This window comes from Phycodurus eques, chromosome 17 (assembly GCF_024500275.1).
Source record: "Phycodurus eques isolate BA_2022a chromosome 17, UOR_Pequ_1.1, whole genome shotgun sequence".
In the NCBI taxonomy this organism is placed as follows: domain Eukaryota; kingdom Metazoa; phylum Chordata; class Actinopteri; order Syngnathiformes; family Syngnathidae; genus Phycodurus; species Phycodurus eques.
In genome coordinates this window covers 18155709-18183530 of record NC_084541.1, presented here as the reverse complement: position 1 = coordinate 18183530, position 27822 = coordinate 18155709, and the positions used below count along the sequence as shown (strand labels likewise).

Sequence of the window (27822 nt, the reverse complement as noted above, 5' to 3'; positions counted from 1 at the left end):
TCCATGTTGTTACGTCACAACAACTCCCCCAGACATTTTTAAAGCAAACTGAAGTCTTGAGGTGTTTTGGAACACTTTTACGCAAAGACATGAGCGTTAACCTCACGGCAGGGGCGATTGAGGTGAGAATGAGTGCGAATATTTATACGCCATAATCGGTAGCTCAACCGGTAATGTGACACTTTTAGCCTCAAACTGCTAACACGCTTTTAGGGAAAATTTACGCGACGACTGGAATTATCTTCCATTGACATTCTACTTTTGTGTACAAGTAATGTTAATCAGGTTATATGATAGGCGTGGCACCCAAAACAAAACACGGACCACTAATGTTTTGGCTTGAACTTGACATGCACGCTAGAACTTCTAGTGATTTGGCCGTGTGACGTCACCCCCTCTGATCCTTTTATTTATTTTGTGCTAGGACCTCTTTAACGAGTCTCCGGTCATAAATCCAGTTCTGCAGGTTATGGTGAGTCAATGCTATTAAATTCTATAATGATACTGTACATTAAAGGGGTCATATTCGGAAAATTTGACGAATGTATACAAATATTGTAGTTGTCAATAAGTGCGCCTCCTTTAACTCTCAATGGGACCTCCCCAGAAAGTATTTGTCTTTTTCCATCAACTTAAGGGTTCTCTTTCTCCTCCCTACCAGTACATCCGTGAGTACCCTCCCGGGAAACAAGGACACACCAGGTACCGCCTGAACCTGAGCGACGGCGTGCGCAGTTCTTCCTGTGAGTGTCGTCGCGCACGCGTGTCGTCGTTAAACGTCATGAGTTAGCGGTGAGCGTGTTTGTTTGCGTAGGCTTCCTGCTGGCGTCACAGTTGAACCACCTGAAGGAAGCGGAGCTGCTGGCGCCTAACTGCGTGTGCATGCTCAAGAAGACCATCTCCTCGTATTTGGGCCACAAGTAGGTGTGTGTGTGTGTGTGTGTAATATGTCTTCATGCTGGCTTGTTTCCATCCACGTGCGTTGCAGGCGGGTTCTGGTGGTGGTGGACATGGACGTGTTACAGACTGCTGCGGATGCCGGAGGAAATATCGGGAATCCCACACAGTTAATCGGTGACGCATGGAACATTCTGGGGAAAATACAAATTTCACATCATTGAGATTTACGATTCTATTGATTTCCCTTTCCTCCTTCACTTATAGAAAAAGCTAATGACACGGACACTATTCAAGTTTTTTTTTTTTTTTTTTTTTTCCCCTGAAGGATTTGGTTCCTTTTGATCCCCAAACCCAAAGCTTTGAAATTGTTTTTCCAGCATTAACTACGGAAGTCACACAAAAAAATCATCCTCAGCGAAAAAATCTAATGACTCAACTAAACTCGAGAAATGGCCTAGCCCTCGCCAACACTGTTTTGTTTGTTTGACCCGCAGGTCAAACCACCGGCCAGCAGGAGGCAAACCCGAGCACCTCCAGTTCCGATGAAATACCAGGACCCTCTGGATACGGCACAAGCGGCAGTAAGTCGTGGCCCCTTTCTCCCCGCTGTCCTGTGTGAAAGGTACCAATGCCGGGTCGGGAGGTTAAAGTCGACCTGCAAGTTTGCTTTTGACATAGTAACGGATGCGTAAAGGGACGGTGAGAAACCTCAACCCTGGTGTGAAGTTGTTCACCCGAAACTCACTCGCCACGCCCCTTTGCGTTAACATTGTCGCTAAAGTCCCCACGCATCTTAATTATCGGAATGCGTGAAACTCCAAACAGTTGCGTGCAATGTGCTACTTATGATTCTCATGTGACAGGTCAGCAGAATCTGTGTGAAAGATTCTATTGTGAGTGCTAACATTGGGTTTGTGTCAAATATAAATGCTGGTGTTTCTCAGTATGAACAGCAGGTGGTGCCATATATCCGTTTAAGAAAAAGAACCCTAGTACCTGCCTGGCTTCTCTTTTTTTGATAGAGATTTACCAAAAGACAAGCAACCAGACGACATTCTGCAGGCTGCACACGAATACTATTGCATTGACTTGAAGATCACCGGTGCGCATTCATAACTGCCGGCGCACCTTTTGGCGACAATGACCACGAGCTTCTCCATTTTTATCCCCAGTTACATTACGAATTATAAATATAGTTAGGTATTCTTGTAAATCACAACATATGCATACTTTATAGACTGTATTAGTCTGGCTTTGCAGCGGCAGAGACTTGCTCGCTTAAAAGCCGGAAATGCCGTGTTGCCTTTCACCTGAGTGAAGTGTTTTAAGGCGGCCTCTCATCTGGACACTTGGAGTAATTCTGGTAAAACAACACGGTGTGCGTGTAAGTGTTGCAGCTCGTCTTCCCATGTTTTGGGTGCACAGATGGAGATTGACTCAGCGAAGACGATGCGTCGCGTTAAGTGGTTGATGAGCGCCTTTCCTCGTTAAAGGCTCGGATTTGTGTTACCGCGGCGATGCAGCTCCTTCGTTGGCTCATTGACTGGCAGCTGTTTGCTACGCAGAGTTCCCTGTTTTGCCACCTGTTTTAATGATCTTTTGAGACCCACAGAATAATTTGTTCTGTGACAATATAAGTACCAATTACTGAACCTACCGAAAGAAAAAGTAGACTTTCTTCTTAAAGCAGAAAAAACAACTTTGCTTCTAGCATTTTTTTGTTCTCTAGTAGTCAGCACTAGAACATGGTTCAGTTTCACCAAAAACACCAGCCTGACCAAAAAGTGGCAAAATATTTTATTTACAGACACACACAGATATATCTAAGAAGCTAGCTGTGACAGATACTGATTCACCACATGGCTGGCGATGAACGTCAGGGGCTGCGTCATTTTTCTTACGGTGCAACACGCGCTTCCTACGACCTACACATAGTGTTTATACCAAAACATATACATACTCTGTTCGAGTGTCAGGTGCCTAAGTACGTTCGATTTCGAACGTGTTGGCATTTGTCTCTCGTAATCGACGTCACAAGCCAAGATTCACCCTAGAATTTTTATCTTTAACTCAAAAGCTGCGCTGATTCCAAAGCGAAGCAGCTCCGCCATCTACTGACGTCTGTTCGTCATTAAAGTTTTGTAGAAGCTTGAATTTCACAGACAAGCTGGACGAAACCCTCTTCCACGCCTACCCATTGGAAAAACGTCATGTATATAAACATCATATATATATATATATATATATATATATATATATGTATATAAACATCATACACACACACGTTTGACTTGATCTAAATTCAGTTTTCCACTATATTTATTGAGCTGCACGTGTTCTTCTGAAAACGCTGCTTTTTATTTATTTATTTATTTATTTTGCTGAACGACTGGCCACGGATGTCCTTTAATGGCTCACTATGGCCGATGGCCTGTGCCAAGCCTTGAGGTGTTGCGTCCGCTGAGTCACATACGACTAATTGCCGTCCAGCGAGGAGGGAGGTGAGCGCACAGCGGGTGGGAAAACGAAACAACTTTGTGTGCTTGGCCATTGTGTTGATTACATCACCGGGACGTCCTGCCAAGAGATGACAAGGAAAACTTTGTCAAGTGGATGCCAAACTAAAAGTGCTTTACAGTGTTAGGGGGATGGAGACGGAGCCCTGCCGCACAAAGCGCAAACCCGCCATTAATTGACGCCACCTGTACAAAGGTTTATTCTTACTGTATTCTAACTGCATTTGGTGCCTTGAGATACGAGTGACCCGTCATTCAGCTGATAATTGTTATTTTTTTTTGCTTTGTCTTACGATACGGGACCTGTTTGGTGGCGGTGAACTTAAGTCACAACACAAGCCGCATGCATATATTCTTTATCCTTTGGGGAAAAAAATATAATATTACTGCAGCAAATTGAGTCAGTCAGTTGTGAAACTCTTTCTTCGTGTGTGTTTCTGTCTGTAGTACTGTACTATATTACTGCCCTCAGGTGGCCCAGGGGCACACACCAGGACCAGCACAATGTCCATTCAATTCAAGCAAAAATGTGGCAGAAACTAATTATTTAGTCTCTTAAATTAGTGTTGTTGTTTTTTTTAATGAAATAAAAACCCATTTTTGTTGGTATTTTGGGGAAGAAAGGCTGGAACCGATTTTCATTCATTTCAGTGGGCAAAGATAATTTGAGTGTTGTGTTTTCAAACTCGTATCTCAAGGCTTTAGTGAGTCTAGAACGAGTGAACAATTCCGAACCCAGCCTAAAATTGGTTTATTCCCTGTTAAACTGCTTTCCTTGTTTCCTTACCAAGGTTGTGAAAACTCCCAGATGAAGAGTTCTCCAATGAAGAGCTCTTGGAAAGCTTCTCCCATGAAGGCATCTGGGATGATGTCCTCCATGAAGGCATCTGGGATGCCGTCCCCCATGAAGGCATCGCCTGTGAAGGGTTCTGGGATAGTGTCCCCCATGGAGGCATCGCCTGTGAAGGGTTCTGGGATGCCGTCCCCCATGAAGGCATCGCCTGTGAAGGGTTCTGGGATGTCGTTCCCCATGCAGGCGTCGACCTCTTCCAGTCCTTCCCAGAGGCCAACCAAATTGACCCCAATATACCATCTCAGCCCGTACTTGAGCAAGTGAGTTGATGCCGTAATGATACATCTTTCTATACTCCCTCCAGGCAGCCATTTTATTTCTTCCTCAATTCCTGTTGTTAAAAAGCAACCAAGCATCGTGTTTCTGACGCGTCCAGGACTTGGCAGATGTACGACGTACCTCGTTGCCTCTTTGAAAAGAAACTTTGTGAGCCTTTTTTTCTTCCCCCAACTTTTAAAAGACATCAGAGTCCTTCATGGCGTTACCCTGGGAATTGCTCAGTTGAAAAGCTATGCCTCGCTTTGGCGCCTGATGTGAGCGGTCGGGATGCTCATTAGCTCAAAAGCGGCTCTGCCTTTGGCGCGTTAGAATTTTTATTTTTTTAATGTTTGTGCAGACCGCCGCAATGCAACTCCCGCCCATCCACTTGGGCCTTTTTTAGTGTTGTAAAAATGTTTTGTGACGGCTCCCGTTGCTTGTGAATTTATCGAAGTGCTTTTACACAAACACATTTGTGCCATTATGAGTTGAAATTGTTTGATTGTCATTGTTATTCTTAAACCAAATAATTTTCCGTTTTAGGGACTTACAAAAACTCATCAAATTTTCACTTAGCAACATGAAATTTGGTAGGCATGAGGAGACCCGCAAAAAAGTCTCAACCACAGCCGACAAGACACGGGACGTCAGCGGTTTTGCTTAGAAGTGGTCATTTTAGGGTCAACAACTAAACTCCACAAAGTATTGAGCAAATGTCTGGAAAATTAGGTCCTTGCTGCCAGTTTCATTTAGCAACATGACATTTGGTAGGCATGTCTGTAAGCACACAAAAAAAGTCTCAAGAAGCCATGCCGAAAAAGGCACAGGAAATCGGCCAATTTGGTTTCAGGCGGCCATTTTACTCATTTTCAGTGTTCCTTGAAGGGCCTTGTGAGGGGCAACTTTAATCATAATTAAGCAGACATGTCGTGTAATAATTATAGCAATGCCAGCTTAGGCCAAAAATGTCAGATGCATAACATCAATGCTGTAACCACACAGGAGCAGATGGGGATGTATTGCATACACCATATACACCAAAATATCCGGACACATGGCCGTTATGCCAATAGGAAATGTTTGAGATGTGTGCAAATATATTGGATATTGTCTGGATGATTTACATACATTTACACAATAATAATGAAAAAAAACATCAACCCTAATATACATTGGCTCTTTTGAACAATTATGTTTGTGTTCCAGTTGGACCGTCAGAGCCCGAGTGACCAACAAGTCTGATATCCGCAATTGGAGCAACTCGAGAGGGGAGGGGAAGGTCTTCAACTTTGAGGTCCTGGACGAGAGTGTGAGTCACGGCGAACACGGATGCGTGTGCGTCACGTTACATGTCACACGTCTACTTGAATGCCGCGTGGCGTTCAATGTGCGCAGGGAGAAATCAGGATCACGGCCTTCAACAGTGAAGTGGACAAGTTTTTCTCCCTGGTGGAGCAAAACAAGGTGAGCACTTTTTTTTTTTTTTTCTCCACTTTTGTGAATGACAAGCATGACATGTAGATAAGGCTGGGTGATTCATTGATTTGATTAAGTCGCGTTAATTTGACCGTATGATTTATATAAAAAAAAAAAAAAAAAAAAAATACATTTTAGGGAATTCAGAGTTCATAGCACATTATTAAGTAATAATACATAACAGCAACAAAACGGTCCATTTTTGGTTGTGGAATTTCATCTTATTTTTTCTGTGTATGTTTTTGAGTGTCGCAAATGAAGTCAAAGAAGAAGGCGAAACATAGAATTCTCCTCAATGACGATATTTTGACATCGCAGGTCTATCTGATCTCCAAAGGCTCGCTGAAGGTGGCCAACAAGCAGTACACGTCGCTGAAGAACGACTACGAGATCACGCTGGAGGCCAACTCGTGCATCGTGCCGTGCGAGGACAGCCAGGGCGTGCCCACCGTGCACTGCGACTTTGTGCCCATCTCGCAGCTGGAGGGCAAAGACCCCGAAGCCATCATTGGTGAGGAATGCAATGAAAATATGACTGCACTGGCAATTTAATTTCTCTCACGGGATGAATGATGTATCCATCCAAACATCCAAACTTTTTCGCCCGTTGCAACGTTTTTTTGTTTTGACGAAACGATGCGTCCCGTTTTGATTCCGCAGACGTGATTGGTGTGTGCGAGGAGGCCGAGGACGTGTCCCTGATCACCACCAAGGCCGGCAAGCAGCTCACCAAGAGGGAGCTCGTGCTGTCCGACTCTAGCGGGAAGATGGTGATGCTCACATTGTGGGGAGACCAGGTAATGGTTTTTTTTGTTTTTTTTGTTTTTGTTTTTTTGTTTTGGTTTTTTTAAAATATAAAGATTTTCCTGTTTTATGGTGAGTCATCTGACTTTATCTCCATGAAGGACCCCTAGAAATAGCCAAAAGGACTGAAATGGCCACCTCAAACCGAAATGGCCAATGTCCTGTCTCTTTTCATGTTGCTAAGTAAAATTGGCAATGGGGACTGAATTTTGTAGATGTTTTTTCAAGTTCTGACCTTGTGGAGTTAGTTCTTATTTGTTGACCCTAAAATGGCCACCCTCAAACCAAAATGGTTGACGTGGTGTTGCGTCTCCAGGCTCAGAAGTTTAACGCCTCCTGTCACCCGGTGGTGGCCGTCAAAGGGGCTCGCCTGTCGACCTTCGGCGGCCGTTCGCTGTCTGCGTTCTTCTGCTCCACGGTGATGGTCAACCCCGACATCCCCGAGGCCTTTGAGCTGAGAGCCTGGTGAGTGCCAATCTCATACACTTGATGTAACCCTATTGAATTTTGAATACAAACTTAAAATATACACATATATGACTACTTTTTCAGAAATCCTCCCAATCCCAAGCCTTGCTCTTTTTTTTAATTATTTTTTTTATTAATATCTTGAAAGCGAAGCGGGAGTAGATGGTTTCCCCTCTCGGTGGCTTTCACACCCTCTCCTGCCCAATCCCGTGATTGATCGTGAAATTCATGACCATCCCACAGAACCCGGTGGGAATCCAAAACATGCAAACGCCACACGGGAAGACCAAAGACCAGGTTCGAACCTTGAACCTCAGATGTGCTAACCACCTGCTCCACGTTAAAGCACAAATCAGTTCTTGTTCCTTTCAAATGTTAGTGTGAAATTTGACTGTTCCCAAGAAGTCTGCTGATATGCCGACACATCTGCGTGCTGTTCTCTCCGGCGTCTCGACGCGGCCCGTCGGGACGCCGGAGAGCGGCCATATTTGCACGCTCAGAAGCGCACGTTTGTGTGCGCGTGTGTGAGCAGATGGGACGCTTCAACGCAGAGCTTATTAGTCGGCGTGTGGTGCGCGGATGTGAAGCGGTGACTCATCTCGTCATTAAGGCTCCATGTGAGGGAATAGGAATGCTTTTGTTTGCTCTGCCCACATGTACTCGCCCTCCGTGTGTTTTTTTTTTTTTTTTTTTTTTTTTTTTTACGTGCTAGCGTAGCTTAGCAGCTCGTCAGATTTCATACTTTGGTAAGACTTTCCAAGTGTCTTAATGTTTGGGGTGTGCTTTGGTCAAAGTAGCCCCAAGGATCAACAATTCTACACAAATTTTACTTCACATTTCTTTCCATGGTGACATTGGCTTGTTTTAGGGGCAGAGCCGTCTCATACAGCGAGTCAGCCCTCTGGTCATGGGTTCATGGGTCAATTTCTGGACGCATTCTTAAATTTCTGTACATGATGAGCATCAATAAAACTGAGCACGTGCACTGTTTGTCAACAGGTACAACCAGGTAGGCCACGGCCTGTGCAGTCAGTCCTTGACTGAGGTCCAGTTCACAAGCGGCGAATTCAGGACCAACTGGAAGTCTCTGAGCGACGTCAAGACGGAACAACTGGGACATGGCGAGAAGGTGAAACGCATGCACACGCACTCACGGGTGTAAGGCTGCTAATTATTACCTCCTCCGTGGTGTTCTGTTTTTCACATGTCAGGGAGTTTCTTTTTCATTCTTATTTTTTTTGTTAGTTTGTATTTTTGCTCTAACACCTGAATTTGTCCTTTGAGTATCAATAGGTGGAATCTTATTTTAAAAAAGTAAACAATTCTTCCATGGACAATCACATTCATGTCATAAATGTCAAGACTTTGAGTGTTGTAAAATTATCTTTTATCACGGGCAAATTTGTTCATTTTGATTCTTTTTTTTTAGTGTTCTGTGGAGGTTTACGTTTAGTAATGTCAATCACCTTTTTTTGTAATGAGCAAAATTAATGAGGTAAGAATTCAATGGGATATTAAACTACTAATGCAATAAAGGGGGGGGGGGGGTCAACCTATTGCATGAACCAAGTATATTTCAGTTGTATTTAACTTTTTAGTATTATGCAGACCGTGAATAGAAAAAATCTGCGAATAATTGACGATCATTATAATATTTTTAGTTTTTTTCCCCTGATAAACACATGAATAAGTGGGGCAAAAATATTTCACCAATATGTGGCGGGTTCCCTGAAAAATGGGGCTAGGTTCCAAAAAATGTAATAATAATGCAAATGGGTGAATGCACAAAAGGTCGAACCATGACTATGCGGGGGTCCACTAAAAACTTGACCTTGTTTTTGATGAACAGGCCTCCTCCTATGCTACTGAATGTTAATGTTCGTCATGATGATGGTACTTGGAGGGCTAAGATTTTTTTTATGTGATAGTTGGCATTCAAAGTTTAAAAAATAGTGTAAAAAATAATTTAAAACATTTTATATCTATCTCTTTTTGGCGCAATCTCCAAACTGTTCCGTCTGATTCCTGCGGTAGCGTCTGCTTCGAGATGGGCAGAACGAGGTCGAGGTCACCTTTTGTCTTTGTCTTCAAAGTGCTCCAAAGCATGTTGGCATCTGAGCTGCTAAGCATGCTGTCTTGTTATATTTATTTTTTATTTTTTTAAATTTCTACTCCCCCACCCTGCAGCCACCGGCATGCACAAAGTCCTCCAGAGATCTGCTACTCTGAGAAATGTGACGAGGCAGGCGGACGCGTGGCTTTGGGTGCTTGATGGACGTCTAATTAACAACATGGCTTCTGGTTAGATGGGGGCTGACATGTTTAGGACAGTGAGTCACTGGTCACTGAGGGTGGGGAAGTGTCATAGATTTGAAGCAAAAGTAGCTAAATTTGGCGCAAATTGCTTTTTTTAAACAAATTGTCACTAGATTTATTGCTAGTTGTATTTTTAACAAAAGTTGCTAGATGTGGTGCTGGTTGCTAATAAAAAAGATTGGCACTGGATTCATTGCTAGTTTTTAACAAAAGTCTATTTGGTGCTAGTCACTTAAAAAAATGTCACTAGATTTTTTTTTTATTTTCAATTTTTTTAATAAACGTCACTTGATTTGTTGCTAGTCCCTTTATATATATATATATATATATATATATATACATATATATATATATATTTATTAATTATTATTTTTTAAATCTCACTCTATTTGTTGCTGGTCACTTTTTTTAAGTCGTCACTAGATTTGTCACCATCAGGAGAACGTCTCCTAATTTCCAAGGAGGCTTTTGCCAGAGGGAGGCTTGGCAGCGGGGTGGAAATATTAGTTTGGAGCATCTCCTTCGTATGCTCAGAATATGACTTTGGAGCCTGTTCCTCTTCGAGCGTGGTATTTTATATGACGGCGACGAGCCTGGTCGCTGTTGCTCTTGTCACTATTTGTGATGCCACCACTGATTTATTACTTGTTGTCCTGTCGCATGTTGACATGATCTTTACACGCCGCGTTTTCCCCTGACTTCTGGCAGAAGTAGTGCAAGCAATGGATATTTAAACGTGCACGTGTACTACATGTGTGTTTGTATTCACACGTCCCACAGGGAAACAGTTCATCAGCTGTTCTCATTAAAGGCGACATTATGCATTTTTATCCCCCCGAGGTGTCATGATCACGCGTCTGTGGGATGCTTTGGTCCAAATACCCAAGGCTCAAGAATTAGACTGATTCTTTGTTGGTTTTTTTTGACATGGTGATATTGGCTTGTTGCCATGACAACCGGGGTTTGGCTCTATATGGGGTTGAATGGCAAGCAAGAGCCTTTATATTTTTGGAAGCAGAGCCCAGAGTTTGAAAAACTTGAGCGAGACAACAAAAGTATAAATTTGCTGCATGTTGCTTTTTTTGAAGAATGGTTGCCATATTTGTTGCTAATAGCTTTTCTTAGCTATAGTCACTAGATTTGTTGGTAGTCGCTTTAAAAAAAACAAAAAAAAACAATTGTCTCTAGGTTTGTTGCTAGTCACTTTTTTTGGAAAGATGGAACGAAGTTGCTATTCACGTTAAAATTAAAAAAAAATTCACTAGATATGTTGCTAGGTACTGTTGTGAACAATAGTTGCTAAATTTGTTCCTAGTTGCTTTAAAAAAAGTTGCTAGTAGAGTTTAAAAAAAAAAAAAATACTAGATCTGTTGCTTGTAACTATTTCATAGGAGTTGCCAGAAAAGCATCTTCACTCGTGGAGGCACCACTTCATACGCTTAAATATTCACAATGGCTGCGTGTAGCGGGATGAGGCGACCGGTATCGCATGGCCCGATTAACATTTATTGACTCACTGGCTGCTGATCGGAGGGTCCGTCGCAAATTTAATTTTTAGGGTCGTTCTGTTGCACCGGGCACACTTTGGGCCAGAGTTTACGCGCCAGGGAAGTCGAACAGATGAGCCTCGCAGATGCAAGCTAGCGTAGTGTGTGACTTTTGATTGTGCTAGCAGCTAGCAGCTGGCCGAGCATCTTGGCAACGTTTTCCTGCGATAAAGCCAAGTTTTGATCCAGTGTTGTTGTTTTTTTTGATTGGATTTTACTGTTTGTTGTGTCATGCCCAGCTGCTTGTTGGCCCGACGACAACACCAAAGAACACCAGAAAAAGAGTGCTAGAAGTATGCTGATTTGAGCTCAAAAGAGATGAAACGGTGGACAGATAAACTTTGATAAACATTTCAAATGGTTAGTATTATCGCTTCATATTCGAATTATTGTCTCTACCCCATTCAGCGTCATGTTTCAAACGGTTAGATTACCGTTTCAGATTTTAATGAGCGTATTTACCGTAAACCGTGCTAAAATTTCACACTGGTAATGTTACCACTTTGAATTTGAATTGGCATTACTCCCGAATATACCGTAATGTGCTAAACTGATAAAATGTCAGTCAACGTTAGTATTACCGTTTCAAATGTAAATCATTGTTACTACCATATTTAGTTTATTTTGGTAACATTTCAAATGATTATTTCCCTTTCAAGTTTAAATTATAGCTACTGTATTTAGCGTAATGTGTTACAATATGATAATTTCAGTAAAAATTGACAGTTACTAGACTATGAAATGTCAAATTTTGTATTAATCTTTTTAAGCATTCATTTCATATTTTTTTTAAAAATTCAAAATCAATTGTTGCAATGCATGTGATGCCTTTGTCTGTCATTTAAAGTCGGAAATTACCTACTGTGTAGTACTATTCTGAAAATACTGATGTGTGGGTTTGCGTGCAGGCGGACTACTTCAGCTGCGTGGCGACGGTGGTGTTCGCCCGCAAGGAGAACTGCCTTTACCGGGCGTGTCCAAGCGAGTCCTGCAACAAGAAGGTTCAGGAGCAGGACGACGGACGCTACCACTGCGACAAATGTGGCAAGGACTACCCCGACTTTAAGTACCGTTTCATGCTCTCTGTGAGTACGCGTTCACATCATTTTGTACTAGGATATTGTCTGAAAATGACATCTGCAAATTTTGACAAAAATCTGAATTCCGATTTTAATCAATTTTTCTTTTCACCTTCACTTATAGAAAAAATACAATATTTGACATTCATAATAAGTTTGGCTTCTGGGATCTGCTTTCCTGATAACCATCTGTGAAAATATGTTCTTGGGGGGGGGGGTGGAATAAACATTTATTTTGTCAAAACATCGTTGTCATGTGATGCGTTCAGGTGAACTTGGCCGACTTCGGGGACAACGTGTGGGCCACGTGCTTCCAGGATACGGCGGAGACCTTGCTAGGTCTCGGTGCTGACCGACTCGGACGTCTGAAGGACACAGTAAGAGACACACACACATGACCATCACACCAATTAGTCAACTTGTCGAGTTTACTACTCCGCATGTTTACTATGCCGATCTGTCCAAATGTCTTTTCGTGAAACCGGTCCGTGTACTGCTGAAAAAAATAATCATTTAATCGACCCGACATCGCATTATAGTCGACTACAAAAAATCCTTAGTTGTTCTACTGTTAGCATTTGAAATGTTAGCATACTGCAGCCCATTTCTTTGTGGCGTTGCATTGTAGCATTGTGTGCTTTGTGTGTCAGGATGAGGACGCGTTCAATGAGGTTTTTCAAAAAGTCCACTTCAGCAAGCACATCTTCAGGAGTAGAGTCAAGCTGGAGACATACAACGTAAGCGCACACACCCACAAAGTCAATCAATAATCTGTCATTGTTTGGGATATTTCAATTAGTGTTGTCACGGTGATGGCGCTCGTTATGGTGTGGGCCTCAACATAAGTCACGAAAAAGCATTTAGCCTCACTAGTCTCATGATTTACATGGCAGCTCGAGCGTAACGACCACGGGAGTGCACTTGCGCCGTGCCGCTTGGTGAAGCAGCATGTGGCTAGTTACCCAAGGTTATTTGTGTCGTTTGATCAAAGGTAAGGAATTGTACGACGGTCGTCAGAAAGCGGCTGTGTCGCTGCCGACCTTGTGTTCTGTATTCCATGCGTCTGCTCTGTGCAATATCTCCTTGTTGATGAATCTCATGACCAAAACTGTGATAATTCTACTAGAAAAAAATCCTCCTGTCTATTTTTGGTTGTAAAATGGGAATTTTTTTTCATATTTTTTTGTAAAATATATATATATTTTTTTTTTTTTTTAAATAAATAAATAAATCTTGAGTCTTGTAAAGTTAAGAAATATTTTTAAAAACTAAACATTCTAGTAAAATTAGGATTTTGTAAAATTTACATAATTATTAAAATCTGAAAATTAGAAAAAGTTCTTGTCAAATCAAGCATTCTTTTTAAAAATTATACAGTTAAAAAATATTTTTTCTTTAACAACTTTTACCTAGTAAACTTTCAAAAAGTATTGTTTTAATCTATTTTTTTCTTGTACAAGGCATTTTTCTTGATTTACAAAAATGTAATAAATTGCAAAAGTACAAATGTTTTCTTGTAAATTTTAATTTTTTTAAATGTGAAATTACACATTTAACAACATGCATTTTTTCTTTTAAAATTCCAGATGTATTCATTTTTAAATCACCTTTGTATGAAATTTGGTCTTGTAAAATTACCCCCCAAATAAAACACTTTTTTTATACCGTATATTGAAACATTTCAATTGTAACATTTTTTAATTGTAAAATAACATACATATTTGCGGGGAAAAAAAAGAATCATTTGTAATTGTCAAAGGAGGGTTATTTTGTAATAATAAATACAAATACATAGGAAAAGGAAAAAAACAAAAAAAGAACTCTTGGACACAGGAAGCTGCTTCAGTTGTTGTCATTTGTTGTTGTTCTTCAGGATGAGTGTCGCGTGAAGGTGACTGTGATGGAAGTCCTCCCGGTGGACCACCGGCAGCACAGCAGGAGGCTGCTGAACAGCATCCGCACGTTGGCCTGCGGTAACTGAGGCGCACCTGAGTCTCGGTGGTCCATACACTTGACAAGAAGGAAATGATGCTAAATACAAATCATGTTTTTTTTTGTTTTTTTTTTTAATCTTATTTGGATGACATTTGCAAGTGGAATGAGTTTCGTAATCTTCTGATGCAAAAGCTCTTTGTGTGCGTGACTCATTGTGTGTTTGTTGTGCATGCGTGGGCTGTTTTACATTTTTATTCGCAGCCCGCGTGGAAAAAAAAACCCCGCCTTTGTTAAGACAAACGACGGGGAAAAAAGTGATTTAACGAGTTTGTCTTCACGTTTGGTCGTTTTGTAATGGGTGACACATGATGGACGTGTGTGACAGGAAATGCATCTAAATGTGTTGCATTCAATTTGGCACCATGGACTGGACCACCCACACCGCCTACCGTGTACTTGTACTTGTGTACTTTTTCGTACTTGGAGGCCAGAGATTCCCAACTTCCCAGTTTCCCGGAATGCACTTTTTTCCTAGTTGTAGGTGGAAACTTCTCGGTTACTGGGAATGCAATTTGAGGTGTTTGAATGTAATTTGATGAGTTTCCTGGAATGCCCTTGAGTTTGGAATTTTTTCATCTGACTGAAATGTAGTTTTTGTAGTTGGAAAACTTCCACTTTCCCGGAATGGACTTTTTTTCTGAGTAGAAATTCTAACGTAAATTTCCTTGACGTTCTCAAGTTTTCTTGGCTGCACTTTTCCTAGTTGAAGTTCGGAAAGTTTGGACACTTTTCACATATTCATGTATTTATTATTTCTCCTCAGTGTGCAGTTCGAGTTCAACTTCACACTTTGTTGGAATGCACTCCCAATTATTGGGAATGCTTTTTTTTCGTAAACTGAGGTTGGAAATGCCAAGTGTCCTTGAATGTAGCTTGGCACAAGTGTAAAAGAGGGAAGCAGCTGATGGACAATTCCTCTGTTATTTAGATGAAAAAGTTCTGGAACAGGAGTGGATTCATTCCAGTGTCTTCTTTTTTAAAATCACGTCGCTGAAGCCAAGAGTTACTTAATGTGTCTTTATTTAGCTTAGCGGTGTTGCATAACACCAGTGTGTGCGTTTGTGTGTTTTGGGCATTGTAAGAGCAGCTGAGCTCTTTAAAGAAGTCTGCAGAAGTAGTGGACATTTAAAAATAATAATAATAATAATAATAATCTGCAACAACATTGGGGATATTTTTGACAATGCAAAAGTGAGGAGGTTTGATTGACAGGTGGGCGAGGATGAGGCGTGATGGTAACAGGGAGGAGGCGCAATCACGGAATGGGAAAATGATTGATGCGTGTTGAGGGAGAGGTGGGGGGAGGAGGTGCGGTTGCCATGGTGACTACAGTCAAGAGTCAAAAGATGGAGTGCCGAGAAGAAATGCAACGTGGAGGAATTAAGGGGAAGAAGAGGAAATCTTTTTCTCCATTGAAATGAATGGAAATGCTTTTAATGCGTTCCGGCCTCCCCTAAAAACACAACGGAAGGTTTGGGTGATGCATTTTTAAAATAAAAAAGATCGCTAATATGCACGTCATAAAAACGTAGCAATGACAACAGCCCGACCAGTATAGATTTTTTTTTTTTTTTTTTTTATATTGTTTTAGCCAGATTCCAATGTTTGGCTGAATAAAATTACGATAACTGATTCATTGATTGATTAATTAAAAAAATATATAATGAATAAAATAACTTCATTTGTGTCCCCAAAACGCTTAGTGAAAAAGAGATGAATTATAGGCAGAACATTTGACTGTTTTACAATACTTCATCCTTGAGTATTTGTTGAACTTGAATGGGGTTGAATGTCATCTTTGTCCTATGTCGTAATGTGTTAATGTTTTGGTTTTTTAATTGCCAATTTGAAAATGGCTAATCTGCCGATTAATCGGGCGGGGCCCCTAGTAAAGATAAGCAGTTTTCAAATATTTTTGCCTCAATTCAGTGGACATTGCGCTTCTTCCTCTGGTGTGAGCCCCTTGGCCACCTGGGGGCAGTGTAATACATATGCACAGAATACACATCCAGATGGACACAAATTACTCCCCTGTAAGCCACTGTAGTCTTTGTCATTGTTCGCAGAGGATGACGAATACCTGTGACTGTAGTGCCATTGTTCATCTACATATGTTGCTGCACTGTTTGCGTTGAAATATCCACTCCTTGAAGCGTGCCAACGCCGCTACATACATTAGATTCAATTCATTAGCCCGTCTATGGCTATGCCGTTCTTCGCGTCTTCCGCTCCTTCCTGTGATGGACAAGCGGCAGGCTTTAATTGAAAGCCTTAACGAGAACATGGCCGCCGCCTCCTCCTGAGGACTGCTCCAGTTTCTCAGTCTCTCACGCACGCACGGAGTTATAATAAAAATTCTGAAAGGTATTCATCTGGTGAGGGAATCTTGTTGAATGTTTTAGTCTAGTGCCATCGAGCCCGATAGGAATATCCGACCAAAAACGTCTGCCAAGGCACAGCAGTTATGCGCCTGAAATTGAACTCTTGATACTCGTCGTAGCCCCTTTTTTTTATTTTTATTTATTTATTTATTTTTTTTTAATTTTACGAGCACCATCCTACTCAGCTCCCGCACCTCCTCTTCATTGTCCTTCCTCCTTCGCTCCCTTCTCCTCTTCGTCCTCCGCCCTCTCCTGTTCCACCCCTCCATCTCCCGCCACCCTTCTTCTTTCTCCACCTATTCATCCTCCACCCCTTTCTCCAACTTGTCCTCTTTCACCACCACCACTTCTCTTCTTCACCGCCACCTCTTCATTTTCCCCTTCACTGCCTTGTCCTCCTACTTTTCTTCTTCCTCCCACTGGACTGCCGGCCTTCTCATACTCTACAAAGAAAGTGACTGCAGAACACTAACATTGCTAATGCTGACACTCTTTGACCTGACACCCCCCTCACCACTAATACGCCCTGACAACACCACGTGAGTGTGCGTGCGCCGCATATTTGATATGACAGCGAAAGTAGGACACCAGAGAGGCCAAAATACTTCTTTCTCTTCTTTTTTTGCCTATTATTGTTTTCTCTCTTTGGCTTATCAATGTGCCTCAGCTCATTTATTAGCAGGACTCTCTTATACACACACACACGCACTAAGAGCAGGACGCAGTTGTTTGAGGACACCTGTTTATTTTTTTATTTAGAAACTGTGTATTTGTGTCGTGTAAGGGAGGAGGTGGTGATGGAGATATATGGTGGGGGTGATAATGGAACATAGATGGGGGGATCGTTGAGGAGGAGGAGAAGATGGTGACAGCAGGTGGTGAAACTGGAGAAGATAGGAGGCAAGGGTGGAGGAGAAAGGAAGAGACAGGAAAACAGGAGGAGCTAGGATATAATGGTGGAGGACATGGAAAGGGAGGAGCAAAAGACAGTAACATGAAGTGAAACGAGAAAATAGCAAGTGAAGGTGGATGGGAGGTATTAAAGGGAAAGGTAAGGATGGAGGCGGTGGAGGAGAAAGGAATGTGAGACAGTGAAGATGGTGACAATGTGGTCGAACTGGAGAAGATAGGAGATAAAGGGGGAGGAGACTGCAGGATGATATGGAAAAGAGCGGTAACGGTGGAGGAGTTGAGTGGAAAATGAGAGTTGCAGGAGGTGAAGCTGGAGAAGATTGGCTTTGAAAGCAGAAGACAAAGGAAAAGGTGAAAATGGAAAAGACAGGTTGGAGGAGATGTGTTGTGGGGAGCTGAGGATAGAGAGAGAAATGAGTGGAGGAGATGAGAAAAAGGTGGAAGAGCGGTTTAGAAATTTGCTGTGGGAGACGATGGAGGAGAATGAAAGAGTTGGGGGCAGAGGAGATGACGGGGGGAATTGATGCGAAAGGAGGTGAAGATGGAGATAAGGAGAGAATGGAGGTAAAAACAGGACTGGAAGAGTTGAGGTTTGAGGAGAAACAAGAACAGGATTTCAACTTTTACAACCTCTTCGCAGGACAGAAGATACAAGTGACATCGCACACCACCAAGGTGACATCATCAGGTGACATTACACAAGCATCCCCACTCCTGGTCACCAGTTTATCTCCAGTGGTCTTCTTAACACACACAAAAAAATCTTGGTGCTTGTGTTGGCATGATTGTGGTCATAGTCAAAGAAAAAAAAAAAACAGGCCTGAGATCCAAGACCATGGACTATAACCATGATCTACAGTCAAGACACTGACTCTGGCCAAGACCATGGGCTATAACCAAGAACATGACTTTGTGCTTGTGTTGGCATGATTGTGGTCATAGTCAAAGGGGAAAAAAAAAAAAAAAAAAAAACAGGCCTAAGACCCAGATCCAAGACCATGGACCATAACCATGATCTACAGTCTAGACACTGACTCTGGTCAAGACCATAGGCTATAACCAAGAACAGGACTTGGGCCATGAACCACGGTCCCAAAACCATAAACATGGCCAAGCAGCCCATTGATGGGGCACCGTCCGAGATCTAGCATTTAGGAAAACCTTCTCGAGAAGTTTGACGGTAAGTCTCCATGTTTGAGGATGGAGAGGTCCTTGTTAGGCACTCCCACTGTGTACCAACTTTCCTATGTACACCTCAGAATTGTAATCCGCAAAAGTTGAATGGAGGCAACTGGACTCTTGTTTTTGTTTAATCCAAAAGGCTTCTTGAGTTCTAAATCTTAGATGCGGAGTCTCACTATTTAGTATGTCTCTGGCGTTGTTGGCATTGCCAGTCATGGCTGGGGAACGACCATCATGACCAACTGTCTTGGGGGGAGGGGGGGGGGGGGGGTATCAGGACAGACGCAAGATGCAAATGATCGCCCTAATGGGATACACCCACCAGAGCCATTAACAGCGAGACGCCACACCTAAAATTAAGAACTGAAGCATTTTGGAACAAAGGTGAAATGACTTCAACAAACAAGGACAAGTCCAGCAGCCTCCATTCAACCTTTGTGGATTATCATGACCTGAATGACGGAGAATCTACACAGACATCAAAGGAGTATGTTATTTTCCCTGACTGAGACATTTCCAAAATGATCTGCTTGAAAATTGCACAAATTCTGGACTGTACACGGTACACGTTCTGGGCCTTTGTACTTTTGACAATGGACTTGTGAGTGCCTTTTACGAGGTCCAAACAAAGCAGTCAAAAGTGACCAAGTCTTGGGTCAGTGCAGAGTTAGCAGTGATGCTAGCAGCGCTAAACAGAAAAAGGCCCCAGCAAAGGGTGCCGCCGCCGCACTAGTGGCCCTCTGGACCCCACTGGGGGGGCCCACCGAAGTTCTTGGCAAACACTTGTTCTTCCTCCTGGCAGTGGTCATCCCGTCATGTTTACCCCTGAAGTCTTTCTCCCTCCCCTTGCCAAGCAGCCGCACCTCGTTGGGCCCCACTTTGGCCTTGCGCCCCCGCCGGGTGCAGTTTCCGCGGCCCCCCTTGGGTGGCCGTGGCAAGGTTGAGGGTGGCGGTAGGTTGTGCTGATCACCGTGGGGCAGGTACGGTCGCTGGTGTTGGTTGTGGCGGTTCCGGTGACGATTCAGGTGGTTCAATGAATCGCCACCGGCGACACCGCCTGCCCCGCCCTCTCCCTTCAGACAAGTGGGTAGCTCCTCCTTCCTCAGCATCTTCAAGTCTTTCCCCTCCATCTCTGGAGGCGAAACGCACACCAATGAAGAAGTGGAGCCTCGGAAGTTCCGCAGCCAGTCCCAAAGAGGCAGCGCCTCACAGTCGCAGTCCCAAGGGTTGTCGTTGAGGCGGAGGTACTCGAGGGAAGGCAGGAGAGCCAGGCTCCCCGCCGACATCTCCGTCAGGGAGTTGTTGAACAAGTAGAGCGTGGTGAGGCGCCCCAGGTCATGAAAAGCCTGCCGGTCCACCCACTGGATGCGGTTCTGGTGCAGGAGCAGGCGGTCCAAGGCGCCCAGGCCCCGGAAGGTGTTCTGGTGGAGGCTCCACAGGCGGTTGCCGTGCAGGAACAGATGGCTGAGGTTCAGCAGGTCAATGAACAGGTCGTCCTCCAGGAACTCCAACTGGTTGTCCTGGGAGAGACCACGGCGTTAGGGGCAAATCTTGACCGTTCTTTATTCATGCTCCCCATTTCTCTTTCTGACAACGAAGCTCACTTCAGGTGCACTTTTTTCTATATCAAATGATCTGTTATCTTTTGTCAGTTTATTTTCCAGGTAATGTTGTTTGAAATCGTGTTTAAATGATTAATGTAGGCATTTCTAACCCCTTTTTGAAGGGGTGTCTGTATTAATTTAAAAAAAACTTTATTCGCGGGAGGCTCAGTCCCTTTCTCCCGCAAATGGCGAGGGATTGTTAACAGCATTTCCATTGATTTCAATGGTGAAGAGATGATTTGAAGATACACAAGTACAGAGTCGTCAGCGCGAGCACTTTTGCGTACCTGCAGGTAGAGATACTGGAGGTCGTGGAGGTCGGCAAAGACGCCCGGCGGCAGGCTGAGCAGACCGCAGCGGTACAGGTGCAAGGCGCGGAGTCGGTCCAGACCCCGGAAGGTTTCAGCGCCGACCGCCTTCAGGTGGCGGTTGTCGCCCAGGTCCAGCTCCTCCAGCAGCCGGAAGCCGTGGAAGGCGGACGGCTGAATGTACGAGATGTTGTTGGAGTACAGCCACAGCATGGCGGCGGCCGGCGGGAAGTGTCCGCGCAGGAGCCGGCCGATCTCGTTGTTCTGCAGGAAGATGCGCCGGCTGTCGGGCGGGATGCCCTCGGGCACGGCCTGGAAGTCGTGCGCCTGGCACGACACGGTGCTGGGCGACGTGTAGCAGATGCAGTGGAGCGGGCACGGCAGCGACGCGTCCAGGCCGCACAGAACCAGCAGCAGCTCCGCACCGCCGCAACCTGAACGGGGACACGGATGCGTGAGTCGCGCAGCTGATAATGAGCCGAGGCGGGTAAAATGTCAACTAAAAAGCCTGTTGACGTGATCCGGGAGTAGTGAGTGAGTGAGTGAGAGAGATGGGGGGGAAAGATGCCCTGGGCCATGGTACCCCGCCCCCCAATTTGCATTTTTGTGTATTTGAACGCATCGATAACGTGTTTCTATCTGCGCTTGCGTTTCGTGTCCATGTGTGCGCTCAGGAGTCGTGTGTATTTGTTTTTTTGTGCGTTTGTGCACGTGTGCATTTTCATGAGAGTTTGTCTTGTGTGTGTCGTACGTGTTGTTTGTATATGTCATGTTTATTCATGAACGCGTCAGCATGCGATTGTGCATGGTTCTGTGTGTGTGTGTGTGTGTGTGAATGAGTGCGTGTCATGTTGTGTAATGTTTTCACGTGTGTGTGTGTGTCCTGTCAGTTGTGGTGTTCATTTGTGTGTGTCCTTCATGTTGTGTGGGTGTGTTTGTTTGTTCCAATCCAAGTAGGAGAGTGGAGTCAGGCAGCATTACTAATGTACATCTGTGTGTGCCACACGTGTGTGTGTGTGTGTGTCCTGGTTCAATTAGCCTCCATATGCCAAAAGCCTGCAGCTCCTCGTGTGCAGCTTTGAAGTCGACTCGATTAAAAAAAAAAAAAAAAAAAAAAAAACACACATTTGGAAACCCCTACATGATAGCGCGCACACAAACCACAAAACAAGTGCTGTGCATGTAAACACTACAGATTTCAAAGTTGCACGCAGGAGTCTGGCATTATCATTTGCGGTTTTTTGTTTTTTTTCCTGGCTAACAACACATGAGACTAAGAGAGCAACGCTCAAAATGCTCCCAGGACTCAATAATAGATGGCCGGCACACTAAGTTCTTCTTCCTCACTCCTCGTACTTTGCGTCCCGGCTAAATATAACACAAGCCTTGCAGACGGGGGGGCCCACACGATTGGGACAGCGAACGTAGCACAGTCTGGTTTCAGGGTGACTGTGAATGCAGCACGGCAATGTTTTCATGGTGACGGTGAACGTGGCACAGCGTGTGTTTTCAATGTGGCGGTGAACGCAGCGGAGTGTATAATTTCAGTGTGACAGTGAAGGCAGCAGCAGTTTGCAGTGCACTGGAAACAACTGCTGCATTCATGAGATCAGGATTTTCCCATACACGAGCTGCTGCCTAGCGTGAACATTTATCATGTGCACGTTTTTTTTTTTTTGTTTTTTTTATAAATTGTATTTTGTATGATTTACAGAGACTAAATAATTGGCTACTTGCTGCGTGTGGGTGCAGAACGGCTGCTTCTTGATTGACAGCTGAGCTAATTCAATCTGCTCTGCCGAGGTTGGCCTCGTGACCTCAGAAAGGGAGACCCTCATCCTAGTTTGTGCAAAATGTCAATAAAACACATCCTACTCCCCAAAGAGGCTGATTATTTCATGCATTCATGTGTGTCGATCGCTACAGACGCGTTTTGCTTTGACGTAAAAATGCTGATTCGAGCTCGGGCCGGCTAGAATTTGAATTAATTTGATTGGTTAAAGAAACGGAGGACAGATTAGATTGACACGGCAACACATACGGTCGAAGGTGAAATCTGATGGGGTGAAATAAAATCCACATTTACTGGAACCAGTGGAGCCAATAGAATAGAATGGGAGAGTGAATGCAGCACATTTGCAGGATGGAGCAAAACAAACAAATTTGCCGATGCGTTCACTGTCATACTGCAAACTAATTTTGTGATGCGTTCATTGCCACACTGCAAACAAATTTTGCGATGTCTTCACTGTCGCACTGCAAGCACATTTTGTGACGGATTCACTGTCACACTGCAAACATTTTGCGATGCCTTCACTGTCATAATGTAAGCAAATTTTGCAGTGTTCACTGTCATGCCACAAACAACGCTAGGTGCTGCGTTCACGGTCACAGGCTAATTTTCATTTTATTTTTTGGCTGTGTTCAATGTCACGATGTAAAAAAAAAAAAAAACATGCACCCCGAGTTGCGTTCACTGCCCCATTACAAACAGATACGCTTGCTGCCTTCACCCTGTGATGAGGACACTTCCCTCGAGGACGGGTGCGTGGAGTCCCACCGTCGCCGGGGACGTCCGAATGCCTCGTCCCCTACCCACCTGTGTGGCGTGCTGCTAAGCTAGCACGCTAACGAGCCGCATGAGGCTTTTGTTTAGCATGACTGCAGACGGCACGTGTTCGTATTCGGATACTAAACGACCCACCTCGTATTGACAACCATACAATTGTTTAAATGAGCCACATGCTGCTTCACCAAGTCCCAAACTGGGCCGAAAGTACCAAAGAGGAACTGTGCGAGTGACATTTTGACCGGCTGTTAAATTTTGAACACGCGAGCTCGTTAAAGTGGCCCCGCGCAGTGTCCTCACTGGAAAAAGCGAATTGAAAAAGTCCTATTTCTTTTTTTCTGTGCTTGTTGAACTTCGAACGCATCACATCGGCTTGTGTCGCAGCTTATGTAAACAACTGTTGTGCTGCATTCACTGTCACATGCGCAACGGTTTTACATAGAGTTGCACACACTTGCTGCCAAACCACAGTCACCATGGCAACGCAGCCTTCGTTACTTGCTCCACTGTATTGATTTTGCCCTCCAGCTCTTCATTTGAAAGTCATACATTCTTATTTCTCCTGCTCATTTGAATATGCAAATGAGGCGAGTCTCCTTTTATTGAATCAAAGTGAATGCGTTACAGCATGACCGTGTGTGCGCGTGTTTTAAATCCACTTGCTGTGGGCTGTTTACGAAGCTGTCAATCAAAGTTTACAAAACTGTCAATCAATGTTTCTGACTCTGTCAATCAAGCTGCTGTGAAGAAAATCATGTTGACAACCATGATATGTTTTTTCAAATTGTTTGTAAACAATAATGGTTTTGTGGGTTGTCAACGTGAGCGCAACCGTTGTTGTTTTGTCTTTTCCGCGAATGACTTTTTTTCAGGCTTCTGATTGGCCGAAAGGGTCCACCCCCCGCCCCGAATGAGGCGTTTAAACACTTTAGTGTTTGCATATTGATGTGTGAAAGTGGGACGGAGGGTCTCGAGGGAGCCATCGAGGAGCTCGTTAAAGTCGCTAATTAGCAGCTGGCCTGGCACCGTAACAAGCCTACCTGGGAGCCCGAAAGGGGCGGGGCCAGAGCCACGAGATGCATACTCAGAATGGACAAGCGTCTAATGTACACATGGAGATCGACAGCATGTAAATTAGTTGGTTATGAATTTGGTTGGCTAGGATGAGTTTGTAGCTGGTTGGTAAGTATGTCAGCTGGTGAGTTGATTCATTATTTGATTGATTTGTCAGTCGGTTAAGTGGTTGGTTATTTGATTTGTTGGTCAGTTTTATTAGTTAGGTGGTTGGTTGGTTAGTTTATTGATTTAGTTAGTTGGTTAATGACTTTATTTGGTTATTTTTTAAAATGCAGCCTATGCTTTGGCACTTGCTGAACTGAACCGGCGGATTGTTGACGTTACAGTAATTGTGTGTGTGTGTATAAAATGTGTGTTTATTTGGTTAATGTTTAGGTCACACACACACGCACACGACAGCTAAAAATACAAGCGTAGCGATTGTAGGGCGGACAGAAAGTGCCAGCTAAGCGTCTTTCTTCACGCGCTAATTGAAGTTGATGTTGAAGACGACGACGATGATGATGATGATGAGGAGGGGGATCATGATGATGATGCACTCATGAGTGCGCTGAGCTGAAGCGAAAGCCAACGACAAGCCGCCGTGGACGTTGCGTGACGCGGCAACGGCTTAAGGAGATTAATGTCGGCGCGTTTCCAGGCCGCCAACCAAAGACGGCTCAGTGCCCGAAACACCCCCCCCCCCCCCCACCCGAACAGTCACCCGGGATCCTTCGGAACACAAACCGATCAAAATATGTTTCTCATGTTATACATCCACTCAGTTATTTGGTTGATTGGTTATTTATTCAGATGGTCGGTTAGCTAGATAGTTGGTCGCTCAGTCAGTTAGTAACTTAATGCTTATCTGGTGTGTTGTTCTAGTTTGTTGGTTACTTATTTATTTGTTAGTTAGTCAGTCTGTTGGTTGGCTAGATAGTCAGTTGGTCATTAATGAATTTATTATTTAGTTGGTTGGTTAGTTATTTAATAGTTTGGTAAGTTATCTGGTCAGGGTTAGTTGGTTTGTTACATGGTTGTTGGACGGTTATTTATTTCAGTATTTCAGTCAATCAGTCTGTCAGTTAGTTAACAAACACGCTAGATGGCCTGCCACATGAAGTTAATCAATAATAATTAATGATTAAAACGACTTTTGTGTTACCAGAGAGCATTTTTCAGTTGCTATTCGCTGCTGCGAATAAACCAAAATCTGCAATTGATGCCCGCTCTGTAAAGGTTGTAATTGCCTATAGGAGCCAAAAGATGGCGGCAAAGCACTCCTGGTCTATGAGACAACACAGTGGCCTGACGAAATGAAAGCGCCTCATTTCACTTCAACATAGTTCCTTGGCACCGAGATGCCACAAGATGGCTTCATGTTAGACACGGCCTTGGTCCTGAGCACAAAAATACATACATAATAAACTGATTAATAATAATATGCGTACGCGCGTGCACGCACACACAACAACAACAACAACAACAACATCATCATCATCTAATTTGTTGCACTTTCTGTGATGCGTCAGCATCTATTTTTAGCTGGCTGGTGCACCTCCACAAGTCGCTGTGCTTTACAGGATAAATGAGGACTTCAGTGCCTCCTCAAGTGTGTGTGTGTGTGTGTGTGTGTGTGTGTGTGTTGACACCTAAAAAAAAGTGTAATCTATGCATAAAAATTCCAACACAATCTGCTCTGAGCTATTTTTTCCCCATGGGAGAGCAGAAATGGTCCGTTCCGGGGTCGAACTGTGGCCATCTTGAAGCCTTAAGTCAGTTGCCTAGTTGTCATACAGTTAAGTGTAAAAAGCAGTGAACTACTGGTCACAGAAAAACTGGTGCTTTAAATGTGATGTCACTTCCTGTTGAGTTTGAGCGATGTGATGATCGCCATAGAACCGGAAATGGAGGCTTTTTATGATGGTCACAATGTTTTTTTCCCAGTGGTTCCACCTAAAGTTTGAGGAACTTTTAGTTTCTGGTAAAAGGTTCCCATGTGTTCAAAGGTATGAGGTCTTTTCAAAAGTACTAGCCCAACCAGCAGTGTCTTAATTTGACCATCGCTTCCGCAGTCCAACCACATAACTATCTCTAAAAGTTCTCAGTTCTACTTGATGTTCCAGGAACTTTTAAGTCTTTGGAAAAGGTTCACCGCCACAGATCCAATTAGAAAAGTTCCTGGACCTCTTGAGAAAGTACTACCTCCACGAGCAGGGCCTTCTTTTGACCCCTGTAAATAACCCTCAAAACTAATTTAGATAATAGTTCTTGCAGTCCAAATAGACAATGCAGCCCCAAAAGGTTCTAGTTCGACCTAAAGTTCCAGGAGCTTTTAGTTTTGGGACTAACACTAAAATACTCCAATAGGAGTATAGTCAATGGTTCAAAGGTTCCTAGAGCTCTCAAAAGTACCACCCCCACTAGCAGGCTCTTCTTTTGACCCGAAAACTAAATTTAGACAATAATTCCCTTGGTCCAAACACAAAGGTCCTCCAAAAAGTTCCTAGTTCTGGGGTAAAGTTTCTGCAGTTAAACTTCAAAGAAGACCCTGCCAGGTGAATGGTACTTTGGAAAGTTCCAAGAACTCAAACCACTCAAACTTGCTAAAATGTCGTTCTAGTTAGTGAGTTAGTTAGCCAACGTACTTGAGGAGTCCGGCTGCTCACCTGTTTGCCGGGTTTGGTCACGTGACCTCCGCAATGCGAGCGCTACAGCACTAGTGATGTTAATCTCAGTTGACAGCAGAGGGCGATATCGCCCAACATGGCGGCCCCCTGAGACGGATGACAATTGAATGAATCGGCTTTAGTTCCGCTTTAAATCGTCACTGCGTCTTCCAGGTTTTATTGAAAATACTGTAACAGTGAATGTGTTCTCTGTCCTCCACGAGCCAGATTGGATACATCCACGGCCCGCGGGCCATACGTTTGTCACACCTGGGCTAAAGTGATTACGCGCACACACGGAACACACACACAGAATGCTTGTAGTGGGACTCACGGCGGGTGAACATTCTAGAATCTTGGTCCGCGCGGGAGCAGCATGCTCCTCCTCCCCGCGTCGGTCAAAGTGAAGCGGCGGCGCCGCCGGTTCCGAGTGACTTTTGCGAAATTTCTTCCGACAAATGGCGGCGGCGGCGGCGGCGGCGGCGGCGGCGGCGGGACTTGACGCGATGAAGCACGCCGTCGCCGTCGTCCTCCTCGGCTTCTTCGTCGTTTTTTGTGCGGACTCTCAGCACGCCGGCAGCTGCTCCACTCCTCCCTCATCCCTCCCTCCGACTCTCTCCCCTTCCCTCCCTCCCTCCCTCCCTCTTTCTCTGTTGTTTATGTCAAATTGGGGACCACGTTATTCGGTACATCATCCCGTAGCACCCACCGTCCAAATGCAATCACTGCTGTTCCTAATATTGTGACCCCCCCCCCCCATCATTCCTTATCCTCCTCTTTTCGCGTTCGTTTCTTTTTTGTAAATGACCGTCACAGATTTGGTCCACCATCCACCGTGCAAATCCAAATAAAAGTTGGTGTTCTGTTCGTCATATTTTGACCTCCTCCTCCCTCACTCTTTATTGTGACGTTTGTTCATATCTGATTTA

At 44.0% G+C, this 27822-nt stretch overlaps 2 protein-coding genes across 2 annotated transcripts; one reads left to right on the top strand and one right to left on the bottom strand.

The window, feature by feature from the left end:
* Positions 1–23076, top strand: LOC133415606 (replication protein A 70 kDa DNA-binding subunit-like). Its single transcript, XM_061701759.1, has 18 exons — positions 1–122; positions 425–472; positions 662–743; positions 815–920; positions 989–1074; positions 1395–1481; positions 4208–4529; positions 5734–5836; positions 5923–5991; positions 6322–6514; positions 6664–6800; positions 7124–7272; positions 8275–8404; positions 12047–12223; positions 12487–12594; positions 12868–12954; positions 14091–18193; positions 20585–23076. The coding sequence occupies exons 1-17, from the start codon at positions 90–92 to the stop codon at positions 14196–14198; spliced, it is 2025 nt and encodes a 674-aa protein (XP_061557743.1). The 5' UTR covers positions 1–89; the 3' UTR covers positions 14199–18193; positions 20585–23076.
* On the bottom strand, positions 16137–27490 carry LOC133415607 (reticulon-4 receptor-like 1). The gene is made up of 3 exons (XM_061701760.1): positions 27228–27490; positions 20579–21033; positions 16137–20207 (listed from the first exon to the last, which is right to left on the bottom strand). The coding sequence occupies exons 1-3, from the start codon at positions 27238–27240 to the stop codon at positions 19344–19346; spliced, it is 1332 nt and encodes a 443-aa protein (XP_061557744.1). The 5' UTR covers positions 27241–27490; the 3' UTR covers positions 16137–19343.
* Positions 27491–27822: the final 332 nt, after the last annotated feature.

Coding starts and splice junctions, on each gene's coding strand:
- LOC133415607 (XM_061701760.1), bottom strand. Junction 20,208..20,578: donor TCCAGTATCTCTACCTGCAG/GTACGCAAAAGT, acceptor GGTCTCTCCCAG/GACAACCAGTTGGAGTTCCT.
- LOC133415606 (XM_061701759.1), top strand. CDS start 90: ATGAGCGTTAACCTCACGGCAGGGGCGATTGAG. Junction 5,992..6,321: donor CCCTGGTGGAGCAAAACAAG/GTGAGCACTTTT, acceptor TTGACATCGCAG/GTCTATCTGATCTCCAAAGG. Junction 12,595..12,867: donor TCGGACGTCTGAAGGACACA/GTAAGAGACACA, acceptor TTTGTGTGTCAG/GATGAGGACGCGTTCAATGA.